Source organism: Onychostoma macrolepis, chromosome 16 (genome assembly GCF_012432095.1).
Source record: "Onychostoma macrolepis isolate SWU-2019 chromosome 16, ASM1243209v1, whole genome shotgun sequence".
NCBI lineage: Eukaryota > Metazoa > Chordata > Actinopteri > Cypriniformes > Cyprinidae > Onychostoma > Onychostoma macrolepis.
Window position 1 is genome coordinate 34030601 of NC_081170.1, and position 24907 is coordinate 34055507.

General features: G+C 38.3%; 1 protein-coding gene across 2 annotated transcripts; it reads left to right on the forward strand.

Moving 5' to 3' along the window:
* The first annotated feature begins 18500 nt into the window (after positions 1–18500).
* On the forward strand, positions 18501–20075 carry LOC131521298 (mediator of DNA damage checkpoint protein 1-like). 2 transcript variants are annotated; one of them, XR_009266253.1, is made up of 2 exons: positions 18501–18737; positions 18914–20075. XR_009266253.1 is itself a non-coding variant. In XM_058745890.1 (2 exons), the coding sequence occupies exons 1-2, from the start codon at positions 18756–18758 to the stop codon at positions 19291–19293; spliced, it is 411 nt and encodes a 136-aa protein (XP_058601873.1). In that variant the 5' UTR covers positions 18501–18755; the 3' UTR covers positions 19294–19939. The 2 variants fall into 2 exon arrangements, 1 of the variants encoding a protein (XP_058601873.1); XM_058745890.1 differs by having other exon boundaries at positions 18501–18786; positions 18914–19939.
* Positions 20076–24907: the final 4832 nt, after the last annotated feature.

The following is a 24907-nucleotide window of genomic DNA, read 5'->3' on the forward strand; positions in this document are numbered from 1 at the left end:
TGAAAAAGGCTTCAGTTCAGGAGAAAAAAATGACTTTTTCCCATAGCGTCTCAGCAGACGCAGTACTCGTTCCTGTATCTCAGGGAACCGAGGTTACATTAGTAACCAAGTACATTTATGATTGTTATATGTTTTCTTCATCATGATAATCTTCACAAATGAATTTTGTAGCCTGAATGCAATCGGCAGAGGTAAAAAGCTAAAAGTAAAGTTTATTTAAAATTTTCCTGAAAGTTTGAGTTAGAATAGCTTCAAGAGCGCGATTATAAACACAACGAGGCTGAGAACCAGAAGTGTTAAAATGCAACTCATTTCTGGGTTTTGGATTACAAAAACACATCATCCCTGCAGCACTCTGCTGTAAATGTATATTGTGATATAATCTTCACAAATGCTTTTGAATATCACTGCTGCTTCCACAGCAGGTTTATTTGCTCCTGTTTTCACTGGTTTTCACATGCATCCACCAGATGTGTTACACTTCTGACAAAGTGTGTATAACCATATTTAAAACAAAAACCTGACAGCTTGTGTGAACATCTCTGCACAGAACAACTAGTTTCAGAAATAACAGTGCATATGTTTTTCTCTCTTATTGGCTGGAGGTAGTAGTATAAAACCTTTTTTATATATATAATGGGACCATTTATTGAACCTTTAGATCAATTATATATATATCAGCCTGATGTATCAAATATTATACTGAACAAATATATATATATATATGTACTGTATATGTGTATATATATATATATATATATATATATATATATATATATTTGTTCAGTATAATATTTGATACATCAGGCTTTTATGATTCATATAGTATGATATAGTGAGAATTTGGAGCTCATACTCAAGGAGGTAAAAAAAACACTTCATTTATATTCAGAGACTTAAACTGAGCAAAAATATGCAATTTGATGCAAATACTATTTATATGGACAAAAAGATGAAATTTGATGTCTGTAATGTTAATCAATGAGATCTTTATAGCAACATAGCAGATACTTACATACAATTATATAAATATCAGTCATCACTCTATATCTCCAATAATAATGTCTTTCATGATATTTAAATAATCAAAACATATAAGAAAATTCAATACAATGATGACTGAGAGCAGAACAAATAAACATTCCTCAAAAGCCCGATGAACAGATTTGAGACTCACATTTTGACTCATATTTTAACTCAAATGACTACTTTAGCCAGTATTTGTGTTGTGTGTATTTTATGTTTATTCCAGTAATTTCCCTTCATCTGTAATCATCTATGTGCACATTCACATTAGTATCTTCATCACAATCCTGCAAAGAAAAAAAAGCTTTTTTTTTTCCTTCATTTTCTTGCTCCTCTTTAAATTGCGAACAGATTGTTGTTTTTGTCTGACCATGAAAACAAACTGTGCCTCTTATTGATTTGTCTTCTTAAAAGTAAAATTTTTTGTCATATGCTAGCATGCAAAGTTGATGAGAAAATCAGACAAACATCCAAGGTAGTCAGCGAGGAACAGCTTTAACGGTGCTATTATGTGTAATCCTATGTTGACTGCATGAAAACAATACCAAAATGAATCATGCAATGTATATGAAAGAAATAATTATACTTTTAATACTTTTATTTAACCAAGCATGCATTAAATTGACAGTAACAACATTTATAATGTTACAAAAGATTTCTATTTCAAATGCTTTTCTTTGAACTTTTTATTCATCAAAGAATCCTGAAAAATAAAATGTATCACAGTTTTCACAAAAATATCGGGCAGCACAACTGTTTTCAACATTGATAATAATCAGAAATGTTTCTTGAGCAGCAAATCAGCATCTTAGAATGATTTCTGAAGATCATGTGACACTGAAGACTGCAGTAATGATGCTGAAAATACAGCTGCGCATCACAGAAATAAATTACATTTTACAATATATTCACATAGAAAACAGTTCTTTAGAATTGTACTAATATTTAACAAATTTTACTGTTTTTACTGTATTTTTGATCAAATAAATACAGTCTTGGTGAGCAAACACATTAAAATCTTACTGACATTTGATTTGTATTGTATGTTGTTGGTTGTTTTAGTTTGGTGTCAGGGGTCTAGGATGCTTTAACATGCTGTCTAGGTAGGCAGCTCAGAGCTTGTGTTCCTGCTTCTGGAGTCGAGTGTTACAGAATCACAACGCTCCCCAGTGCAGATGGCTCAGATTTAGACTTCTTACACTGCACTTTCCAGCAGCTCCATTGTCACCCGGTCCTGTTCATTGCTCAGATCCTGTACGAGAGTCTGCAGCTCTTGTCTCTAATGATGGAGAAGGTTCTGGTTCTAAGCGCCAGTCCCCCGTGTCTCATTAGGAGCTCCACACCGCTGCACCGCTGAACCTACAGAAAGGCCAAGCCTGCGGGCAGAGTCTGCGGTGAATCCAGCTTAGTTATGCAGCGGTTTGAGGGGTTTTTCTTTAACAGACATCATAATGAAACAAACTTGCAGAGTAAGCGGGGTGAAGTTAAACCCGGCCTGGTCGGGTCGCAGAAACACCGTAGTGAGAACTTTCCACTTTCTTACTTCAGCAAATAAATATGAATGAGTTTGCAGAACTTTTTGGCTCGGGCGCTTCAGCTCTTTGATGATCTGTCTGTAAAAGGCCTTTCGGGGATCTACGGTGCATTCAGAGAAAACGGCTAACAAAGAAAATGAAAGAGCTGTCAGGGAAGAAAGATCAAATAATGATTTCCAAAGTTTAGCACTGGTGTATAAAACCTACCTGCAGAAAGAGTGCTTTTTATTATGGGTTATAATACAAGAGTCCTTCAAACTGAGCTCTGAACATCGAATCTGAGTTTAGCTGCAGCGAATTCTGTTGCACTTTAGGCTTTTACCAGTCTGAAGGGCAGAGACGTGAGCAGAAGACATGCTTTATGCTAGCTAAGATCTAAAAGAGTTACTTAAGGTTTTAAAATGATGCACACTGCCCAGGAACAAATGATCAATAATGGTCAAATTTAGGACTGTCAGTTGATTAAACGCTTATTTTAAAATTGATTACAGTAATATATTAAATTCATCACAAATATTTGCTTTTAATTTATACTTTAATTCAGCATGGAAGCATTAAATTGATCAAAAGTGACAGTAAAGACGTTTATAATGTTACAAAAGATTTCTGTTTCAAATAAATGCTGAGCATTCTATTCAGCTGTGAATCCTGAAAGATTTATTGTTTTCATCATTGATAATAATCAGAAATGTTTCTTGAGCAGCAAATCAGCATATTAGAATGATTTCTGAAGATACTGAAGACTGGAGTAATGGTGCTGAAAATTCAACTTTGATCACAGAAATAAATTACAGTTTAACAGATATTCACATAGAAAACATTTCTTATGAATTGTAATAATGTTTCACAATTGTACTGTTTTTACTGTATTTTTGATTACATAAACACAGCCTTGATAAACAGACTTCTTTTAAAAACATTACAAAATCCTATACATAGACCTCAAACTTTTGAACAATGTGTCCATGTTCTTTTTTATCAGTTTTATTGTTTTTTAAATAATTTGATGTGTTGAATTGACATCCCAATTGTCTGAAAATGACCATTTCATGTACTCTTTCTAGTAGGCATGTAAATCCCATCTGTAATTCACCCAGACTTCCATGCATTGACGCTTTTCCATAATACAGGACACCTGCGGTATTATAATAGTGTATCTATTTCCAAAAAGATCATGCTCTCTTCAATACTCAAGGGGTCAGTAGAATTATACAGCATGCTGTTCTGACCTCCACAGAGGAGCTGGTAATGATAAATGGACAGTAAGGCAGGAGCCCATCCGTTTGCCTCCACACAGCCAAGATAAATAGCCCAATTTAACCAGGAAAACTCTCCTGCCACCGGCCTCGTGGCTTTCTGCCCGCTCCAAGACCAAGACATGAGAGCAAAAACTCCATCATCAGACACCATCATCTAAAAACACACAGCATCTCAATCATCCAATCACACAACCTTGAGCAAAATCACACCTGAACAGCTTGCAAAGCCAACAGATGCTTAAGAGACGCAAACCATAATTCCTGCAGAAGTGATGATACAAAACATTAAATGAAATCAGGGTTTTTTACTATCAGAAAATTCTGAGTTTTAGCTTTGAAATGTAAACATCTCAGAGAGATTCACATGTGGAACTGTAATTCATTAAATGAGGTAAATAGTTAAGGGCCTGAATGCTTTCTGTGAGCGACTGTGTGTGATTTAATATCTTCAGAAAAATGAGTTCGTCCCCATAGTTCAGCACTGAATTATCTGTTGTTTTGTGTTTTGAACACAGAGCCTGAGGACTCAGCAGCAATATCTCACTCATTTGATTATTTCATGAGAGCTCTGCATGAAATCAAATAAGATTCAGCTGTGGCCGTGGGCTAGTTTTCTCCCTCTCTTTCTGTATTTCTGCATGTAAGTGCATTGCCAACAAATATGAAGTTATTAATGAATCTCGAGACTAGACACTGAATGTGTTGTCTTTGCTTCTCTTGGGCTTCATTATTGTCACGGGCATGATTTTCCGAGCCTTTACTGAGAGATTCTGCTCTTCTCAACTGTGTTTTTATTTTTATAGTTCCTAAAAAGTTTTTCAAATTTCAGACTTTTTTTTTTTTTTTTTGAGTGAAAAACACCCCAGATTTAAAATCTGTAAAATGATTCAGGGGATCTGTTACCCCAACTTAAATAAATGCATGGTTGCAAGTAAAAAAATCAAATTTAACAATTTAATTAAACATTTGGTTACACTTTATTTTAAAGGTCCCATGGCATGAAAATGTCACTTTATGAGGTTTTTTAACATTAATATGAGTTCCCCAAGCCTGCCTATGGTCCCCCAGTGGCTAGAAATGGCGACAGGTGTAAACCGAGCCCTGGGTATCCTGCTTCGCCTTTGAGAAAATGAAAGCTCAGATGCCCAATCTGGACTCTTCCCTTTATGTCGTCATACGGGGAGGTCCCTTTCTCTGCTTTGCCCGCCCCTGAGAAAATGAGCTACTACTGTGCAAGGCGAGCGCAATATATTTTTTTCCTCGAGAGACATCATGGCTTTCAAACAAGCAAAGCATGGCAGTTGCTCAGTGTTTGGATGTACAAATGAACACCAAAGTATTTTTTTCAGTTCCTTCATCGGAGCCTATGGCTAGCATTAGCTACATGATAATAACTGTAACAGCATACATAAACAAACCAACTAAAGTACCTTATCGTCCTGCTGTAGCCGCTGAGTTTCAACTGCTTCATCCGGTGCTTCTCCGTCCGGATCAGATTCTGGGTCAAACTGAAAAGCTTGACGGACTGTGTGTCTACGAGCCATTGCGATACATCCACTGTCAACATTAGCGCATGGTAGCACAAGCTGGTTAAGGCCACACCCCCACCCTCCACCTTGCCCCGCCTCTCTCCTCCTCATTAGCATTTAAAGCTACAGACACAGAAATGGCACGTCCTAAGGAAAGCTCGTTGTGGGACTGGCTCGTAGTGGCTGAAATTGTGCACCAAGGCTGAATTTCAGGAAAGAGACTTCAGATACAGTATTAGGGACCACTTAGGCCTATATAAAAGCATCCAAAAAGCAGCATGTCATGGACCTTTAAGGTGTCCTTGTTACAGTGTAATTATACATTTAAGTACTGAGTAATATTAATTATCTACATGTATTTAGGATTAGGGTTTGGCTTAGGGTTACTTGCATGTAATTATGCATAATTTATTGTAATTATAATTGTAAGTACATGTAACATGTCTAACAAGGACACCTTAAAGGGATACTCCACCCCAAAATGAAAATTTTGTCATTAATCAATATGTATGGGAACCATATTGTTCCAAACCCGTAAAAGCTTCGTTCGTCTTCGGAACACAATTTTAGATATTTTGGATGAAAACCCAGGAGGTTTGTGACTGTCCCATTGACTGCCATTTTAATCACTCATGTCTAAAGGCTGTTCTGCCCAAATTTTATAAAAATGTGGACATTAAAACAAGAAAAAATAAAACACTGGACCAGGTCTACACAAATGTTCCTGGGGCTTATAAAACTTACCGTTCACCTCATCTTGGACAGTCGGATCACCGGTCTTTGTTCTTGACCCCAGCCTATAAGCCTCTCATCAGCAGAACAAAACCACAGCAAGCCACTGTCCCCACCTGTCTGAAAACTGCTACTATAACCCCTATACATAAAACCTCTGCTATTACTAGCATGAATGATTACCGGCCAATTGCTCTCACCCCGGTGATTATGAAATGCTTTGAGAGACGCAGCTCTTACACACTTGGAAAATCCCAACAGCTACGTCAGGATGCTGTTTGTGGATTACAGTTCTGCGTTCAACACCATCAATCCAATAAAACCGGTCAACAAACTGCAAACACTGGGTCTGGGAGTCCTTCTCTGCCACTGGATTGAAAGCTTTCTCAGTAATAGACCCCAGCATGTCAGGTTTGACCACCACTGCTCTCAAAACATCATCGTCAGCACTGGGGTCCCCCAAGGCTGTGCTCGTAGTCCAGCACTCTACTCTCTGTTTACATACGACTGCACCTCCTCCCACAATTCAAATACCCTCATTAAATTTGCAGACGATACAACCATAGTGGGACTCATAACCGGCAATAATGAAACTGCATACAGAGAGGAGGTCCAGATACTAACTACTTGCTGCAAGGACAATGACCTCATTCTTAATACAAAAAAAACAAACAAAAGAAATCATAATAGATTTCAGGAGAAGCAAAAAAACATCCCACAATGGTCTGTGTATTAATGGAGAGGAGGTAGAGAGAGTCTCAAGTTTTAAGTTTCTGGGAGTGCATATTACTGAGGACCTGACCTGGAGATTGAACATCACCTGCATCATTAAGAGAGCCCAGCAGAGACTGTTCTTCCTGAGGACCCTGAGACGCAACAAGCTGCTGATCAGCTTCTACCGCTGCACAATAGAAAGTGTTCTAACATACTGCTGTACTGTGTGGTATTCCAGTTGCACTGCTGGTTGTGAAGACAGCTGAAAGGATTGTCGGCTCCCCACTTCCAAACTTGTGTGACGTCCACTCAAACCGTCTCCTCATACGGGCCACAAACATCCAGTAGGACCCCTCACACCCCAGACACTCCTCTTTCACCACCCTCCCCTCAGGTAGACTGAGAACTCCAAGAACACACAATAACAGGCTACAGAACAGTTTCTTCCCCAGAGCTGTGGACTGGCTGCAGAAATCACAGTAACCTCCACCAACACCACTAACACTCAGTTCCCCTATAAACATGTACATAGACATGTATATACACATGCACACACGCATACAACATACACAACATACACACACATATGCAGACAAAGTTGTAACACCTGGGCTAATTGCAATAATGGACTTTGTGCAATAATGACCCTTAAAACCCTTGAGTGTCTTAAATTCGGCTAATGGACTATGGGCACAAATGAATGATCTCAGTGCAATAGCTTGTGTTTTAGTGTTTTTATATTCTTTTATATTTTTAGAGTATTTATTTATATTATGGGTTGAATGTATTATAATGTTAATGTGTGTAATGTTAAATGTAACATTTTCATTTTTATTTTAATGCTGCTAATCAGATTGCTCCAACATAATTTTGTTGTATAAGCATATGCAATGACAATAATAAAGATCTGAGATCTGAGAAGTAAATAACACTGTCAAGGCCCAGAAAAGTATGAAACACATCCTCAGAATACTCCATCTGCCATCAATGGTTCAACCATAGCGTTATGAAGCGACGTGAATACTTTTTGTACGGAAATAAAACAAAAATAACGACTTTATTCAACAATTCGGCACCGTAACGCCACCGTAGCGCCATTTTGGAGAGTATCGCTGCACGCCAAATCAGTTACTATTTTTTTAATATATATTATAATTACATTATTTTTATCTCATGGCAGAAACAATCTTCTATAGATGAAACACATGAAATATTTCTTAATAAATTATTATTAACAATTATTAGTGTTAGATGTACACTTACATCACTTCATTAATAACTAGTTATTCAGTTTTAAACACATTTTAATTTAAATGCGGTTTTCACAGTCTTATTTCAGTATTGAGATAGCCGACAGTTTCTATTAATATTTAGAATTTGTTTTTATTTTTAAATTTTTCTGTTTTCAATACAGTTAAAGTTTTAGTAATTTTGTTATTTGTTTTTGTCAGTTTGTTTTAGATTTAGTTATTTTAGTACATGAATTTAAATGTAAATGAGAAATGTTGCCTTGGCATTTAATTGAAATAAAATCAGTTCATTTTTATTTTTTATATTTGTTTGTATTTTATTTCAGTTAATGTTTATAGTATAGAGATAATTAAATAACTTTTTTTTTTTTTAAGTTTAATTTAGTTTATAGGTTTTGGTTTATTTTATTATAATAACCCTGGCACCTGACATCATTGGGTTGTTTATATAAATATTTGTATGCACACTGAAGCATATAACACACACAGCAGATGTGTCTTCCTCTACTCTCCATTCTTCTGTAGTTTATTGCTGCTTCTGTAGCTCTCTTTTCTTTCTCTCCATTTCTGCTGCATTCCCTAATTAGACCGTTCACCTGCCACATTTGCCAAAGAAAGGTTTTGTTTCTTTCCTCTTTGTATGTAAAATGGCCCGTATCCACTCGACACAGAGAACTGCTGAAGGTGGGGGGGATATAAATGGAAATAAATGGACAGAGAAAACAGGCCGCAATTAAACCCATCACAGCTTCCTATCTGAAGACACTTGAATCTTAATGATTCTAGTTCCTTAACTGTTCCATGATTCTTTTAGTGCTTTAAAGGAATAAATATTTGAAAAAAATAAAATAAAATTAATTGCCAAATGATGTTATTATTAAAAAATAAATAAATACATTTGAAATATGAAGACGTGTAAAAGGCGATTTTACACAAACATAATTTTGTTTGTTTGGTGGCATAAATGCTATTCAATAATTGGCCTTTATCAATTAAATAGCAGCACGAAACAAAAACAAAAAAAACTAATAAAGAAACAGATCATAAGACTCATTTGTTATTGAATCATTTTACTACAGACTACAGAATTGTATGTTTTGCACTGTAGATTCAGTGCTTCATACACATTAGTGGAAGAATGCATGTATGAGAAACATTAAAGGAACCAAAAACAAGTCTGTAATCTGGGTGTAAAGCAATTATTTATTGAAAATGAAAATTCTTCACTGAAATCTTTTTCTCTTCGCTGCAGCTCTTCATGTGCATCATGTTTTTCGCAGCTTAGATGTCAATGAAGTCAAATCTGGTGTCTACATACCATTTTTAATCTGAATGCAATTGCAAAATCTATTTTAGACCTTTCAAAATAGAGGGTGACTATCAGTGAATAATGACTTAAAAATGGGTCTGTCTCAAAGCCACCATATGATGTCAGAAATGGTGCAAGAGTCATATGGACTACTTTCATGGTGCTTCTTACTTTCTTGCTCTTTTTGGCCAAAAAAGGAGACCATGAATTTGTCAGGTCACTCATTACATGTATCAATAAGCTCTTATCAAAATTACCCCCCACTCAGAAAGGCCGCGTAACCAGAGAAGTAGTAATTGACTCTATCAGCGGCGTGATGAAGGGAAGTGTTACGGTTGAGCGCCACACATCTGCTATCTATACTGCACACTCAGGTTTCACGCCACTTTAGCAATATTACATTTCATGTTACAGAACAGCATGCACTGTTTAATTAGAGCAAGCTTCAGATGGGCCGCTCTCTGTAAGCACAAATTACACTGGCTCTGCATGAACATTAATGGAGTCATATCAGATGCTTTTAACTTAATTCATTTCCCCCCTGAGGACAACATGAAAAGTTAGTGAAGTTTTGTATGCTAGTCCATAATTTAGATTTTTACTTGCATTGAGTGGTTCTTTGTTCTTTGTGCATTAAAATCATTAAATGCACAACAAACTGTGTATAGATGTGCCCCTTTTTCAGCCAAATGTATTTAGAATTAAAAAGAAACATTTAAATTTGATAAGTTCCACAATTATTATCAATTCAAAAATAATAGGGCCCAAAAGTCATTGCCTTTTGGAGCAGTTTTGTCATTTTAATTCAAAATGTGTCATTTAGCTTATGTGATTCATGCAGAACAAGGGAGTTTGTGTGTGTGGGTGGCTGTCCAAATTTGAGAAAATTTTAATTTGTCAGCACGACACAAGTAAGGTGCTTTACCATTTAATGAGATGTGTATTATATAGACATTTAAATGTCAGCCTGTTTTTGAAAATGGTGCGTTAAGGATTACAAACAACAGCATCTGATTCACAAAATGTGCTTCCAAACACAGAGATAAAGTGCAGTTTATCCTTGCGGTGTCCAGTGCTGATGATTCAAATTCATCTGCTACACAATACACGGACGACTGAATCGATGCAGGACTTAATATTCTTAATACTCTGGGATAGCGATAGATGCTAATCCTTGTGCTGTGCTGAAAATCTTTTACCTAATTTGGTGTTCCCAGTCAAAAATGAGCTTGTAAATCTCAAATAAATCTCTCATCATGCTATATTAGCACCAAGCTCAGGTTTTGAGTGAATATTTCCAAAACCATTGACAAATAATGCTTTTTTTCACTTAAAAACAGGTGCATAAGTCCAGATCACTGAGCAGTGTTGGGGAAAGTTACTTTTCCTTGTACAATATTGTGTCACATTACTAGTTACTTTTTATGGAAAGTAATGCATTACGTGACTTTTGTGTTACTTTTGGTCACCTGGGCCAGTTATATTTTTGGCAACTGTAAACGCCCTTTCTCACCAAAAGTGAAATTAATAAGCCTCGGGCTGAAGGAAGTGCCTCTTCCTCTGAACTTAGTCACGATTTCTCTCAACACGGGACAGGTGAGGTGTCAGTGAATACATGGGGAAACAAAGTAACTTGCGTAACTTATTTGAAAAAGTAACTCAGATATTTTCTTGTAAATTTAAAAGTAATGTGTTACTTTACTCTGAGAAAGTAATCTGATTATATAACTCACATTACTTGTAATGTGTTAGCCCCAACACTGCCAATAGCTAGGTTTCCATCCAAAGTTCCATCCAAAAATTGGAATATCGCATAAAACATTTGCGAATAAGCACCGTTTCCATCCAACGAGTCAAAGAGAACTATATATATTGGAATGACATGAGGGTGAGTAATTAATGGCAGAATTAAAATTTTTGGGTGAACTATTTTTTTTTCATCACTCGTTTCTTATGTGATACTTCAAAATGCACATAAAAACCATCAATCAGTTCCAAAAAAACATTTTTTTTTTGCAGATCAGTCATTTTTGACCATGAGCACAAGGTGGAAAAAACCCATAAAAGTACAAAAATGTATCTGTTTTTAGGGGGAAAGTTATAACTAGCATTTTCAGGAAAAGATCATTCTTTCCGGGTCAAAAGGACTGAAACACAACATGAATGTTAATAATGAATGTTCTCACTTGGGTCCATGATTATCACATATGTCCGATAACAGATCATCTATAATCAGGTTACGTTATCATGTAGGCACTCATTTTCTCTGGGTGCACCCAGATCTACCCACTTATTTGTAAACTAAAGCCCACCAGATGATGCAAAACACACCACTTTGTGTCATCCAGTTGGATATTTGACAGTTCTAGTACTTTGAAAAACTACAGATCAAACTTGTTTTGTTTTCCCTCATCCGGATTGACAGAGGGGCGGTGCCAAAATCATAAATGCATTTTGGGTGTTGAAGTTTTTGGCAAAAATCCTTTTTCTCTGTTTTCTCTACTCATGCTCAACAATTATTCCCATTGTCCCAAAGTCCATCTTGCCAGCAGTGAGTCACCCCTTTAATAATAGTATCTATAGTTTCAGCACAAAGACTAGCTGTTGCTGACATGTAAAATTCATGTTAATGAATACGAGTTTCTAACATCAGAGAGTACAGAATGAACCACTTCAGTAAAGACTCTATTTTGGGCCACACAGGATGGAGGTAAATTACAAGACACATGTTGAAGAGAAGCAATTTACAGCAGGGCAGTGTGATTGTAACCAGATGATGGCTGATAATATATCAAAACACGCTCAAAATGCATGCAGCTGTAGTCCAGGGATAGGCTCACCTGCTCAAATACATGCCTGTCAGACGATTGGGAGACCTACAGACCCAGAACACTTTAAAACATCAACATGTCAAGCTGTGCAAACAAGACGGGGAATTAAATACAGGTTTGATCATCTGAAGAGTATTTATGTTTAACAGACAGAAGCTGTTTTTCAAACCCTAGTGAGCAGCTTTGCTGTCTGAATAGAAAACATCCACTGATTTAAAATGGAGATTCGCTCACAATTTATTTCAATAATGTGTTTTTTGTTGAGTGTCATATTCTTAATACATCATATTTGCTTTTATGACTCATATGATATAGTGAGAATATGGAGGAAAACACCATCATTTTATTCAAATATACAATTTGCTGCAGATTCTGATATTTATGTGAAGAAATTCTGATGCTTGTAATGTAAATCAATGAGATTTTATAAACAGTACAGCAGATGCTTACACGAAATTATATAAATATCAGTCAACACTCTTTATCTATATTTGTCTTGATACTTACATTTGAACATGATTTTTCTAAAAAAAAAAAATGATGCCTAGATAATCAAGTAAAGCCAAGCTGCTTCAGTAGTCCAGTTAGTGTTCATCTGGAAATATTACTAACTATATCAAAGTTATACGTTTACTTTATAAAAATCAGTAAAGATTTGACAGCAAACAGACACGAGCTGAAGGTGGATCTTCGTACAATTATACTAAAAGACCTTTAATTTGATAAAACAGTCTAAACTATCAATCAGACGACAGAAGGCATGCAGTAGATTGTGTGCAACAGGTTTAACGACAAAGTATTGATCATGCCAATCATTTTGAGGCCTATGTGTATCAAATATGACACAGTCGGCTTTACAGGGTTAAAAGCAAAGAGCTTGAGTGAAGTGATGCTGATTGCATGGAGTCTCTCCTTCAAATCCAATGACAAATGAATGAGGATTTGACAGAGTGGTATCCATTTTCTCAATACAGCATGATCTTGAACAAGTAATAAATGAGTCCAGCTCATGATTTATTCTGAGAGAAGTCATTATTCGTAATGCCACAGCTCAGGCGTGCACTACACACTCCATTACAGTCAGTGTGAGTCCCGCTTAAAAGCATCCTAACAAGATTATATTGCAAACCATTTTGGAGCCCCTCATTTTATCGGTCCCTAGATCAGCGTGACATGGGAATTTACTGATAAAGCATTTTAATGGACTTGTTCAACTAAAATGACCATCCTGTCATCATTTTCTCAAATTTGGGCATTTTCTGGGAAACTTAAAGGGGACCTATTATGCCCCTTTTTACAAGATGTAAAATAAGTCTCTGATGTCCCCAGAGTGTGTATGTGAAGTTTTAGCTCAAAATACCCCACAGATCATTTTTTACAGCTTAAGTTGCCACTTTTAGGGTATGAGCCAAAACATGCCGTTTTTGTCCCTGTAAATGCAAATGAGCTGGTGCGCCTGGTCCCCTTTTCAGGAGGGGGTGGAGCTTCAAAAGCTAATGCTCCCGCTGACACACTGGCAACACACAACAATCTCACGCACGGAAACTGTCAGAAACTCTCAAGCGGCTCGCATTGCTTTCATATGCAATTTTTAACTACCACATTTCTATTTACGATCGTTCTGGTAGCATGCGAAGGCAGCATCAGAGAAAACAGTTAGACTGCGTCTCAGTCAGCTCCCTTGTTCAGTAGTCAGGGCACTGATCAGGGAGTCGGCCATTTTAAGGGCTGTCTCAATCACAAAATCCTTCCTGTGCACTGGAACGTTAGTTAGCTCCCTGAAAAATCCCACAATGCACCGCAAAAACTAGGGAGCATCGGTGCTCACTATGCTCCATTACCGGAAATAAGTCACATTTCTGAAGCATGAAACATAAACCACACGAGTCAACTCAATAAATATAATGACACGCGATAGAAGATTTGAAAAGTATATTTCAACATAAACACACATCGCTAGACAGGTAATGAACACACCTAATTATAATTTATAATTAATATTCGGCTGAAATGTTGTAAGAACATGTAACAGAACGATGTGTTTAAAGAGAATAAAATATAATATAAAAATTTGATTGGTCCTGCCTGTTGTTTATTAATTCCAGTGATGACGTTGTCCGTTGACGCTGTACGTAATCATATCACTGGAATTCGAGTGATCACTGTCCCAACGTGCAGTGAGTCAGGGAACTTACCAGTGCCCGAATTCGTGTACACGATCTACTGATTCACGAGCTCGGGAGCTAGGGAGCTGATTGAGAAGCACCCTTAGAGACGATGGTAGCTTTAGTAACATTAGCCTTACAGAGTGCCAAGAAGCTCTTTCAGAAAGGCAATTTGAAAACAGACTTTGCAAAAATCCAGCGTTGAAATGAGCCTTGTTTGTGAGGCAGTCCGGTGTAAAATGATTGGCATGACTTTATTGATTTTTTTTGTACATATCCTTTGAAAATGAAACTTAACCACAGTGTCCTTAGCGGCTCAGATGGAGGGAGTCTATGGAGCTCCTATGTTCATTGGTGCATCTCCAAAACACAACACTTGTAATGCCTCTTTGGCACTGACATTGTATATCTCTCCAGTAATGGCGGACTGCTGCTTCTCACTCAGGCCTGTGTCTATGCTAATAGGGCAGAGAGCATCACATATGGGTGGAACTTTTTCCCTATGGTGACGTGTACCTAGGGAGAAATCTGGAATCGCTTGTTCTGAGAGACTGTTTATGATTGATTGGGATTATTAAAAAAAATGAGTGGGTGGATTTCTACCATTACAGGCTGGTTGTTTCACACACTGCAGCCAAACAACTGTGTTCAAACACCAAATTTGCCCATTGGCCTCTGACCATCATGGCCTCCTAATCATCCCCATATATTGATTGGCTTCTTCACTCCTTCTCCTCTCCACCAATAAGCTGGTGTGTGGTGGGTGTTCTGGCACAATATGGCTGCCGTCGCATCATCCAGGTGGATGCTGCACACTGGTGGTGGTTGAGGAGATTCCCCCCTTTCATGTACAGCGCTTTGAGTACCCAAAAAGCGCTATATAAATGTAAAGAATTATTATTATCTATCACCAGTGGCTAAGAGATTGTGGTTCGGTGGAAGCACCGCCTCTCCACGCATCTCTGGCTTGTCCCTCCGGGGACACAGGGAGTTCTGCAACGCGATGCCTTCTGGGCCATCCAGCATGACTCCCCACCGCTGCACCCCTGCCGATGTGTTGATTGTTCCTTTAGTGCCACTCGCACAGAGTTTGGGGGCGTCGCTTGTGCCGCCCAACCCGTACCGCTGGCTCATTCAGACAGTTCGACTCAGCTACATGATTTAGTTCACGAGGTGACCCCCCTAGGTTCAGCGGCGTCCTCGAGACTTCGGTGTCCTGCGCAAGGAGATTGCTGTCCTATTGGTGAAGGATGCAATCGAGCCTGTCCCTCCAGCCAAGATGAAGCAGGGGTTTTACAGCCCTTACTTCATCGTGTCCAAGAAAGGCGGTGGTCTTCAGCCAATCCTGGATCCGTGAGTCTTGAATTGGGCCCTTCACAAGCTTCCGTTCAAAATGGTGATGCAGAAGCGCATCATTAGATGCATCCAGCCCCAGGTTTGGTTTGCAGTGGTTGACCTCAGGGATGCGTACTTTGATGTCTCGATTCTTCCTTGACACAAGCCGTTTCTACAGTTTGCATTCAGAATGCGCCCAGTCAGTGCTGAATTGCCTGAGTTCCTTCAGAGGCAAGACGGTGGTATCACTGAAACACTTTTAGAGGCTCCTGGGGCATATGGCATCTGCAGCCGCGGACACGCCACTCGGATTACTCCATATGAGACCACTTCAGCACTGGTTACACGGCCGAGTCATGAGATGGGCATAGTGCTGTGGCATACTTCACGTGACCATCACGTCAATGTGTCGCCGCACGTTCAGCCCCTGGGCGGACCTTGTTGGACCTGGGCGGACCAGGCTGGGGTGCCCGTAGAACAAGTGTCCCGGCATGTCGTTGTCATGATGGATTCCTCCAGTGCGGGCTGGGGTGCTACATGCAACAGGCAGGCAGCCTTAGGGTCCTGGACAGGGCCTCCACTGCTTTGGCACATCAACTGCCTGGAGTTTTTGGCAGTGCTTCTAGCCTTGTGGCAGTTACGGCCGCTGCTGCTTGGCAAGCACATGTTGGTCCGCACAGACAACACTGCGCCTGCTTCGTACATCAACTGGCCGGGAGTCAAGTCAAGTCAAGTCATCTTTATTTATATAGCGCTTTTAACAATACAGATTGTGTCAAAGCACTTAACAGTATCAAATTGGAGGATAGAGTGTCAGTAATGTATAATGATAAGATTAAACACTCAATTTACTAAATTTTCAGTTAAAGACATTTCATTATTGAGTTCAGAGATGTCATTGTCTAGCTCAGTTTAATTTAAATATTATCTCTGCAATCAAATTGACGATAATCGCTAGAAATGAAGTGTCCCCAACTGAGCAAGCCAGAGGCGACAGCGGCAAGGAACCAAAACTCCCTCAGTGACAGAATGGAGAAAAAAACCTTGGGAGAAACCAGGCTCAGTCGGGGGCCAGTTCTCCTCTGGCCAGACGAAACCCGCAGTTCAATTCCAACCGCAGCCAAGTCAGATTGTGTAAAGGGCTTATCTGAGTCCCGTGGTCTTGTCCTGATGGAGCATTTTAATTTATAATTTAATGTATTTGTTATATTTGTGTTTTATTCATTATTTGAAGTTTTTCATTTATATGATTTATTCATTTGCTATAATTGTAATGTATAGTTTAATGCATTTATTGTTTCTCGGTGTATTTTTATAATATTGTTTGTTTATTATAATTTAAATTATAATAGGAGGTTTACGATCATGTCACATGTCACAACTCGCCTGCCATCTCCTCCTCTGGAGTCAGAAGTGGCTCAAGTCGCTGTACGCTGTCTACATTCCCGGGGAGCTCAATCGTGCAGCCTATGCGCTCTCACGACGTTCCCTAGTTCACGTTCTCCATCCCCAAGTGGTCCAGCTGATCTGGAGTCGATTCGGGGAAGCTCAGGTGCCCGAATAGAGTCGTGCTTTCATTCCTGTAAGAGAGGTTAGAGCATAGGCTGTCACCCTCCACATTGAAAGTGTATGTTGTTGCTATCGCAGCACATCATGATGCAGTGGTCAATTTTCTTTACTTCTTTGCCTTTTGAAACAGTCGTGATCACTTTTAAGTGTTGTTGTATGAAAAAAGCTGAATGAATTTTGAATCTTCAAAATGTATGTTTGTTTCACACAAAAAGTCTTTAAATTATTATTATTTTTTTTTTTATTTATTTCTTTTAATAAGATGGCGTTCTCCAGCCTGCTGTGTGATTTAACTAAACATGAACATTGAACAAATCAGTTCATGTATTGTATACTGAAGTCTAAGCAGGTATTCAGGTGTGTGAATTCTTCTCTGTAAAGTGGCACAGTGGAACTTGTTTGTTCATTCCTCCTGAGAACAGAAGGTAAACGGTACATTGAAGTAATTAAAAGCAGTTAGTTATAAATCTCCCACATACTGTGTGTCCCAAAGAACAGAGCTTTATGTCCCTGTCGACAGGGTCAGGCTGAGTAAACCTGTGTGTGTCTTGAGGGCAGAGAGACGCGGGAGAGCAGGACACACTGTTCACATCATGGAGAGCTCATACCTATCTTGAAAAATAAGTCTAATATGCGGTGGTAATGTAAGAGTGTGTGTCTCTGTGCAGGCTGTGTGTGATCATTATTCTCTCTCTCATGCACCACTGATGCACATCTCATTACCAGATGCTCAATAATGTGTGTCGTGACGTTCCAGAGATGCTTTTTTTTTTTTGTGAGTTCAACCAACACTCATTTGTTCTTGTGCAAAACATTGGTTCTTCACACATAGTAGTTATTAATTATAGGCAGGGCAAAAATTAACACTTGCCTAGCAAATACAGTAATAACTGATCTGTTTGCAAGTAACATCTCTTGCAATGTAATAACTGCTCAATTTTAAGGGCTCTTTTTCTTAGGTTTAACTTGAAGCAGGGTGATTACAGTTAACTAAAACTAAAACTTTAAACTAAAACCATAAAAAAAGTTACTTGAAATAAAATAAAATATTTTAAAAAAAAAACTTTTTATTTCAGCTATAGCTGTAGCTATAGTGTCACATTCTGTGTGTTTCCCCTGTGACCTAGTTTTTCCTTTCTTGCCTGATTATGTCATGCTGTTCAGCTGTGCCTTGTTAATTATCTCATTTGTCTGTTATTATTTAAGGCCTGTGTTTTCCTGAGTTCCTTTGTTCTGTATTGTGTTATTTTGAGTTGAGGCAGTTTGTTTTCCTGGTTATTCTCCATTCCACTGAGTTTAAGTCGGAATTAAAGACTTTGTATTGGATTACTCCTGCGTCGTGCACTTCTCTACAGCCACAAACCATTACAGAATACAGGACCCACAAAAGATGAATTGGGCTGAAGACTAGCTTTCATCCATCCGTCAAGACGGTCGTCCTCTGGAGCAGTATGTGCAGGAATATGTGGAATTCTCCCATCTAGTGAGTTGGAGTGATCGTATGCTCCGTGTTTGTTTTCAGATGGGACTTGGTGAGGGAGTCATTCGGTTCCTGTCTCTTGATTGTAGTTTGTCCTGTCGAGTCCATTAATTTAATTCTCTGGCTTAATGGTTCTGACTATTGCTGAAGTCCCTCATCCTGTCCCATCTCATAAACAGTTGAGCATTCCAACTCACCCCAAGCCTGCTACCAAGACCTCCACATCCCTGAACATCGGGATCATCTCATTCGCTCCAGAGGCCACTCCCGTTCCAGAATCCACCCAGTCTTCAGCCCAGGGAAAGAGTCGGCTCCAGTGCATACACTGGAACTCATGGATATGGTGCTTCCTCCAGAGTTTTCAGCCCCCATCCGCTCTCCAGTGCTCAACAGGGAGCCCACTCACGGCGCAGAGCTCAACCGGGAGTCCAGCCCTCCTTCATCTTTTTCGTCTCCGTTGGTCCCGTCCAGACCTCCTTTGTCTCCTGAGGCTCTGCTGGTCCCAGCCAGCTCCGCTCCTCCAGAGGGCCCTCCAGTGCCCATATATCCGTGGCCATAGTGGCTGAGCCTGGGACCTTGGACAAGGCCACGACAACTCATCGGTCATGGCCTCCTGAATGCCCAGCACCTTCATTGCCTCCTGAACTCCCAGATCTGCCCTGGAGGCCTTCCTTGCCCTGTGCCTGCCCTGCACCAGCCTCCAGGGCGCCCTCCCTCCCCTGTGACCTAGTTTTTCCTCTGTTGCCTGATTGTCATTCTGTTCAGCTGTACCTTGTTAATTATCTTGTTTGTCTCTTATTTAAGCCCTGTGTTTTCCTGAGTTCTTTTGTCCTGTATTGTGTTAGAGTTGATGTGTTTGTGGTAGTTCGTTCTCCTGGTTATTCTCCATTCCATTGTGTTTAAATTTGAATTTATTAAGGGAAAGCCCCTTGAGATGCTTCATCTCATTTTCAAGGGGGACCCAATAGCGCATACATTAAACAATACAAAATAAAACAAGTAATGTACACAAAAAAAAAAAAAAAACACTTAGACAAATAACAGCTCACTCCCCCATTCACCCACCCACAGTCTACAACTATAAACAAAAGCATATACATACAAGAAAACATAAATTTTAATACAAGCATGAAAAACCAAATATACAAACACCCTGAAAAAAAAATATATATATATATCAAAAATAATAGACAGAAGTTGATATAACCTAAAGGCAATTCTCAACCCAAAATTAAAAACATAAGCAGGTTATTTTCAAATGAGAATTAATCCTGAAGAGAGGGAAAGATGTAATTGATCTAAGGAAAGAAGGGAGATTGTTCCAGTCAGAGGGAGCATTATACCGAAAAGACCTTCGACCGACTTCAGTAAAAATTCTAGGAACAAGAAAATACGGATACTGCATATGGTGAAGAGAATAAGTAGATGAAAATGGAATCAAAAACGGTTTTAAATAAGGACAATTAAAATAAATACATTTGAAGAGAAACTGAAACCAGTGATATTGCCTTCTGGATTTAGGTTGAAGCCAATCGAGAGCTTCATACAACATACAATGATGAGTTCTATAAGGACATCTTAAAACAAACCTACATAAAGAAAGGTTTTAAATTAGTATCAAAAGTATTTTGATAAATAATATCTGCGTAGTCAATAATAGGAAAAATTAATTGGGAGATTAATCTTTTCCTTACTTGAAATGAAAAGCAATTAATTGAACGATAAAGAGAACTTAGACAACCATATGATTTTTTAATAATACAATCAATGTAATGCTTAAAAGACAATTCGGGATCAAGCCAAAGACCAAGATATTTAAATAGGACAACTTTAGAGAGGAGTGACCCATCTTCAAAACTAATATCTAAATCAAAAGAGCGAGGACGATGGCATCTTTTAAAGAACATCATACTACAAGACTTCTTTTTGTTAAGGACGAGTTTGTTTTTGTATAGCCAATCCTTTAAGGAGTTAAAGTCTGACTGCAGAGAGGACTGAATATATGAAATATCAGAATGGGAAAAATAAATAACAGTATCATCTGCATAAAGCTGGATAGAAGAATGTAAACAAGTTTTGGGAAGGTCAATAAATAAACAAAAAAAGCAAAGGACCAAGTGTTGATCCTTGGGGAACACCCTTAGAATTAAACACCCTTGGAATTAAAGACTTTGTATTGGATTACTCCTGCGTTGTGCACTTCTCTACAGCCACAAACAGTTACAGCTAGTTTCAAAAGCAACATTTCCCACTTTTATTTTAAAAATAAAATAAAACTACATAGACATAAACAAACTAGTAAAAATTACAAAAACACAGCAAAATTAGCTGCTAAAACTTGAAAATTAAAACAGAATACATAAAATAAAAACTAGTTTTAAATATTACTAAAAAATAAACTAGTGATGCTAAAATAACACTAAAGTGCTAAAATAACTAAGTATAAAACTTTTAAATAAAAAAAAAAAACTGTAGACATTAAAATATTAAAATGGCAAATTAAAACTAAGTTTAAAAGAGAAATAAAAATCTAAATGTATAAAACTAATTCAAAATATTAAAAATTATAGTTCAATTATACTAAAATAACACTGAAATAAGTGTACATACTTTAAAATGACAATTTTCAGAACTCAAAACAGTCCAAAAAATGTATTAACTTTATGGCTCATTCTGGGATGCTTGGTTTTCTGACATCAGAAATCTAAAACTTTAACCTATAGATCGCCCAGATTTACACATGTTCAGTAATGTGGCCCATGTGTCAGAGTGAGGAGGACGTGGATCGAGCGGATACTGCTAGTGCTATTCCAAAACACATGCACACATATAAAGACTCACAGTCTCTTGTAATCCGTCGTGTCAGTGCAACCGCTACACTACTAATCACAAACTATGAGCATTCAATTATAGTCAATTATAATCATTCTCTCTGCCTGATCCTGAATACATTCTTACACAAACAGCAACACGAGAGCCGATTCTTGACAACATGCTAACAGACTACAGGGAAGAAAGGCCTGTTGTTGTTGGTTTTTTTTTTTTGGCACTGAAAAGGAAACATTAAGAAAAAAGAGGTGAAAACCTGGATGAGACAGTGCTTGGGGAGACGTGCAGCTAGATGTTTTCTTCTTGTTGTTGATGTTATTATTCCCACTTCCTGAAGCCGTTCCTCTTGCACTCACTGGCTGCTGTTCATTGGTGCTCTTGTGCAACATGCATTTGTCAAACAGGTGAAATCTGTCATGACATCTGCTATTAGTTGTCTATATGATAAGTGTGCACACTACAACAGAGGCCCTGTCCCAAATGGAACACTTCATGTGCACTTTCGTTCTTGCGGACGTACAATGGCTGCCACGTGCGCGTGTCAGTTAAGTTCACGAGACTGTAGGGTGTCCCATTCGTCATTTTAGCGTTAGGAAGGGTGCTCGCGAGTGCCCCCTTTGCGGCCGTTATGTGCCCTCGATACGCACTTCTGCTGAGCCCGCACTGGGGCGAGCACCACAGCAGACTTCTACCCGACAGTCAAAGCGGCATTACGTCACGAAAGTGCGGACTCAGAGGAGGGTTTAGGGTGCCATTTGAGACAGGGCCAGACAAGTCAGCAACCGAAAACATCAAAGGCTGGAGTCTTGTAGTGTGCACTTGACTTTAAAGACACTAGCCTATATGTAGAATTCAGAAGCCCTTTTTATTAGTGACGCCACACCACTGGCTGTTAAGTGAATTGCAGCCAGCAACTTGTTGCTTGTGCACTCATGCACGTAACTTACAAGATACTGAATGTGATTCAAGGCACCGATATACTCACAATGAGGTTCTTTTTTGTTCTTTGCTTAAAATTAAAGCAATATACTGCTAACGAACATTTAGACGCTGTCCGTGCTGCTGAGAGCACACGTTTAGATGAATGTGTAAATATGTGCTGCGAGCTTTCCTCTCAAAAACAAAATAAATACACAACAAAAATGACAGCGGTGAGAAAGCAGCCATTAAGAAAGCATCTGATCATAGTGATATGTTTGCACCACCTCTGCAATTCACCGGCGTCATGCAGTGTACAACCTGAATTCCGTAAATGTTGGGACGTTTTTTAAATTTGAATAAAATGAAAAATAAAAGACTTTCAAATCACATGAGCCAATATTTTATTCACAATAGAACATAGATAACATAAATGTTTAGACTGATAAATTGTACACTTTTATCCACTAAATGAGCTCATTTAAAATTTGATGCCTGCCACAGGTCTCAAAAAAGTTGCAAATGCAAAAAGGAAGCCATATGTGAACATGGTCCAGAAGCGCCGTCGTGTCCTGTGGGCCAAGGCTCATTTAAAATGAACTGTAAAAACAACTCCATCTCGTTGCAATTTGTAACTGTTTTACGGATTGGTCGCTAATTTGTTTGATCTTATCTGTAAGTTTCTGTACAATCTGCTACATCTCAGTGATGGTTATGTTTAGAGGTGAGGTTAGGGATGGTCCTACTTCCTTTTTTCTAAAAATCGCTTGTTTTCGTACAATTCACATCATACAAATTCATACAAAATCTCCACCTCGTAAATTAGTTTCATTTTGCCACGAGATTGGGTAAGTAAAAACTAATAAATGATTATCTGTGTTATATAATTGGTCTGAACACAAACAGCAGAAGGGCTGAATGAAAATACTAATTCAGTCTTTTGGAAAAGTAGAAATACAGCAGTTACACAATGCACTGCACTTATAAACACTACTATATTAGGCATCATATAATTTGAAAAGAAAATGCAATCTGAACTTTTCTGAATGGGGTCAGTTCTCTTCACATATACATTCAGATAACCCTTTTTTTAATCTCAGAAAGGTGAATTCTATTGGAAGGCAAAGAGTCTGCAGTGGATCTAAGAGGTAAACTATTACATAATAAAAGCTGGAATTTTGCTCTTGTTGTTGCTGTAGACAATCAAGCATTGTTAGCATGTCAGGACGTCATTTACCTGTAGGTCCTGAGCCATTACATGACATTTACATCTCTGGTAATGAGCTCAAAATGAGAGCTGAGTGCTCATGAGCAAGGTTTACTACATGACCTTGTTTACTGCAGAAACAAATACATACAGTACTTTCATGTCCAGATTCACTCAGCATTCAGGGGCTAAAATTAATTTTGGAACCTGTATAGAAAAACTAATTACATAATTAATATTATCATTTGTTTTCTGGTGAATATGTATATTTGACCTATTTTTTCTTTACTGTGAGTGACCGGGTTTAGTGATCCTTACTGATTCTTTTGGCTTCCCGCGACTTCCAGATCATAAAATGAGCTGCTCTTGTTTGGACATGAAAGGAAAGTATTTGCAGGGTGGACTTATCTGTCTCTCTGAGCCTGTCAACACTGTGAATGTGTGTGTGTGTGTCTTTGAGTTGGATAATGCTGAATGTGGGCTGCCACACAGAGCTGCTCCTAAATGTGATTATTTGTATAGCTTTTTCACTTTTATGGAAAAAGCAATATTCAGTGTTTATCAGCCATATGCTTTAGCATAATGAGGCATGAAATAGACTTTCTTTTTCCCCTGACCTGTCCCCTGCCAACATTTATTTTGCCCAAAGCTTGACAGCTTGAACAAAAAAAATAAAAATAAATAAAAGATGAAGAAAGAAGTCTTTAGTGTAAAATATTTCAAACCACTCTAAAACCGAAAAGTTTCTGGTTAAAGGGGTCATATAATGCAATTTTTGTACAAGCTAATATGTTTCTTTAGGGTCTAAATTGAAAGTTTGTAATATACTTTAATTAAAAATTCTCATTAGTATTGTAAGATAACACTAATTTTACCTGCTCAAAAACAGCTCTGTTTTCAGCACACCGTTTTAGTGCGTGTGCTTTTAAATGCTAATGAGCTTTGCTCGCCCCGCCCCTCTGTTCTGTGGGCGTTTTGACCTAACACACGTGGAGTGTTGCCTTGACAACAGTTGAGGGTATATTTTGAAGAATGGCAGCGGAGTCTCTGAGGATACTGTGCAACCTTATCAATTCGAACCGAGTCGGACCGGAAAAGGATGACGGCCCGAAGAAGTTCGACAATTAAGGCTCGAGCAGGGACGTTTCTGAATGGTTGGTTAACGTAATGTCACTTTTATCTATTTTTGTGTGTACTGTCAGGTAGAGTAGTGAGATAC

Excerpts from the sequence above, each read along its gene's own strand:
- LOC131521298 (XM_058745890.1), top strand. The coding sequence starts at position 18,756 with ATGCTCCGTGTTTGTTTTCAGATGGGACTTG. Across the intron at positions 18,787-18,913 it reads TTGTTTTCAGATGGGACTTG|TTGAGCATTCCAACTCACCC; the intron begins GTGAGGGAGTCA and ends TCTCATAAACAG.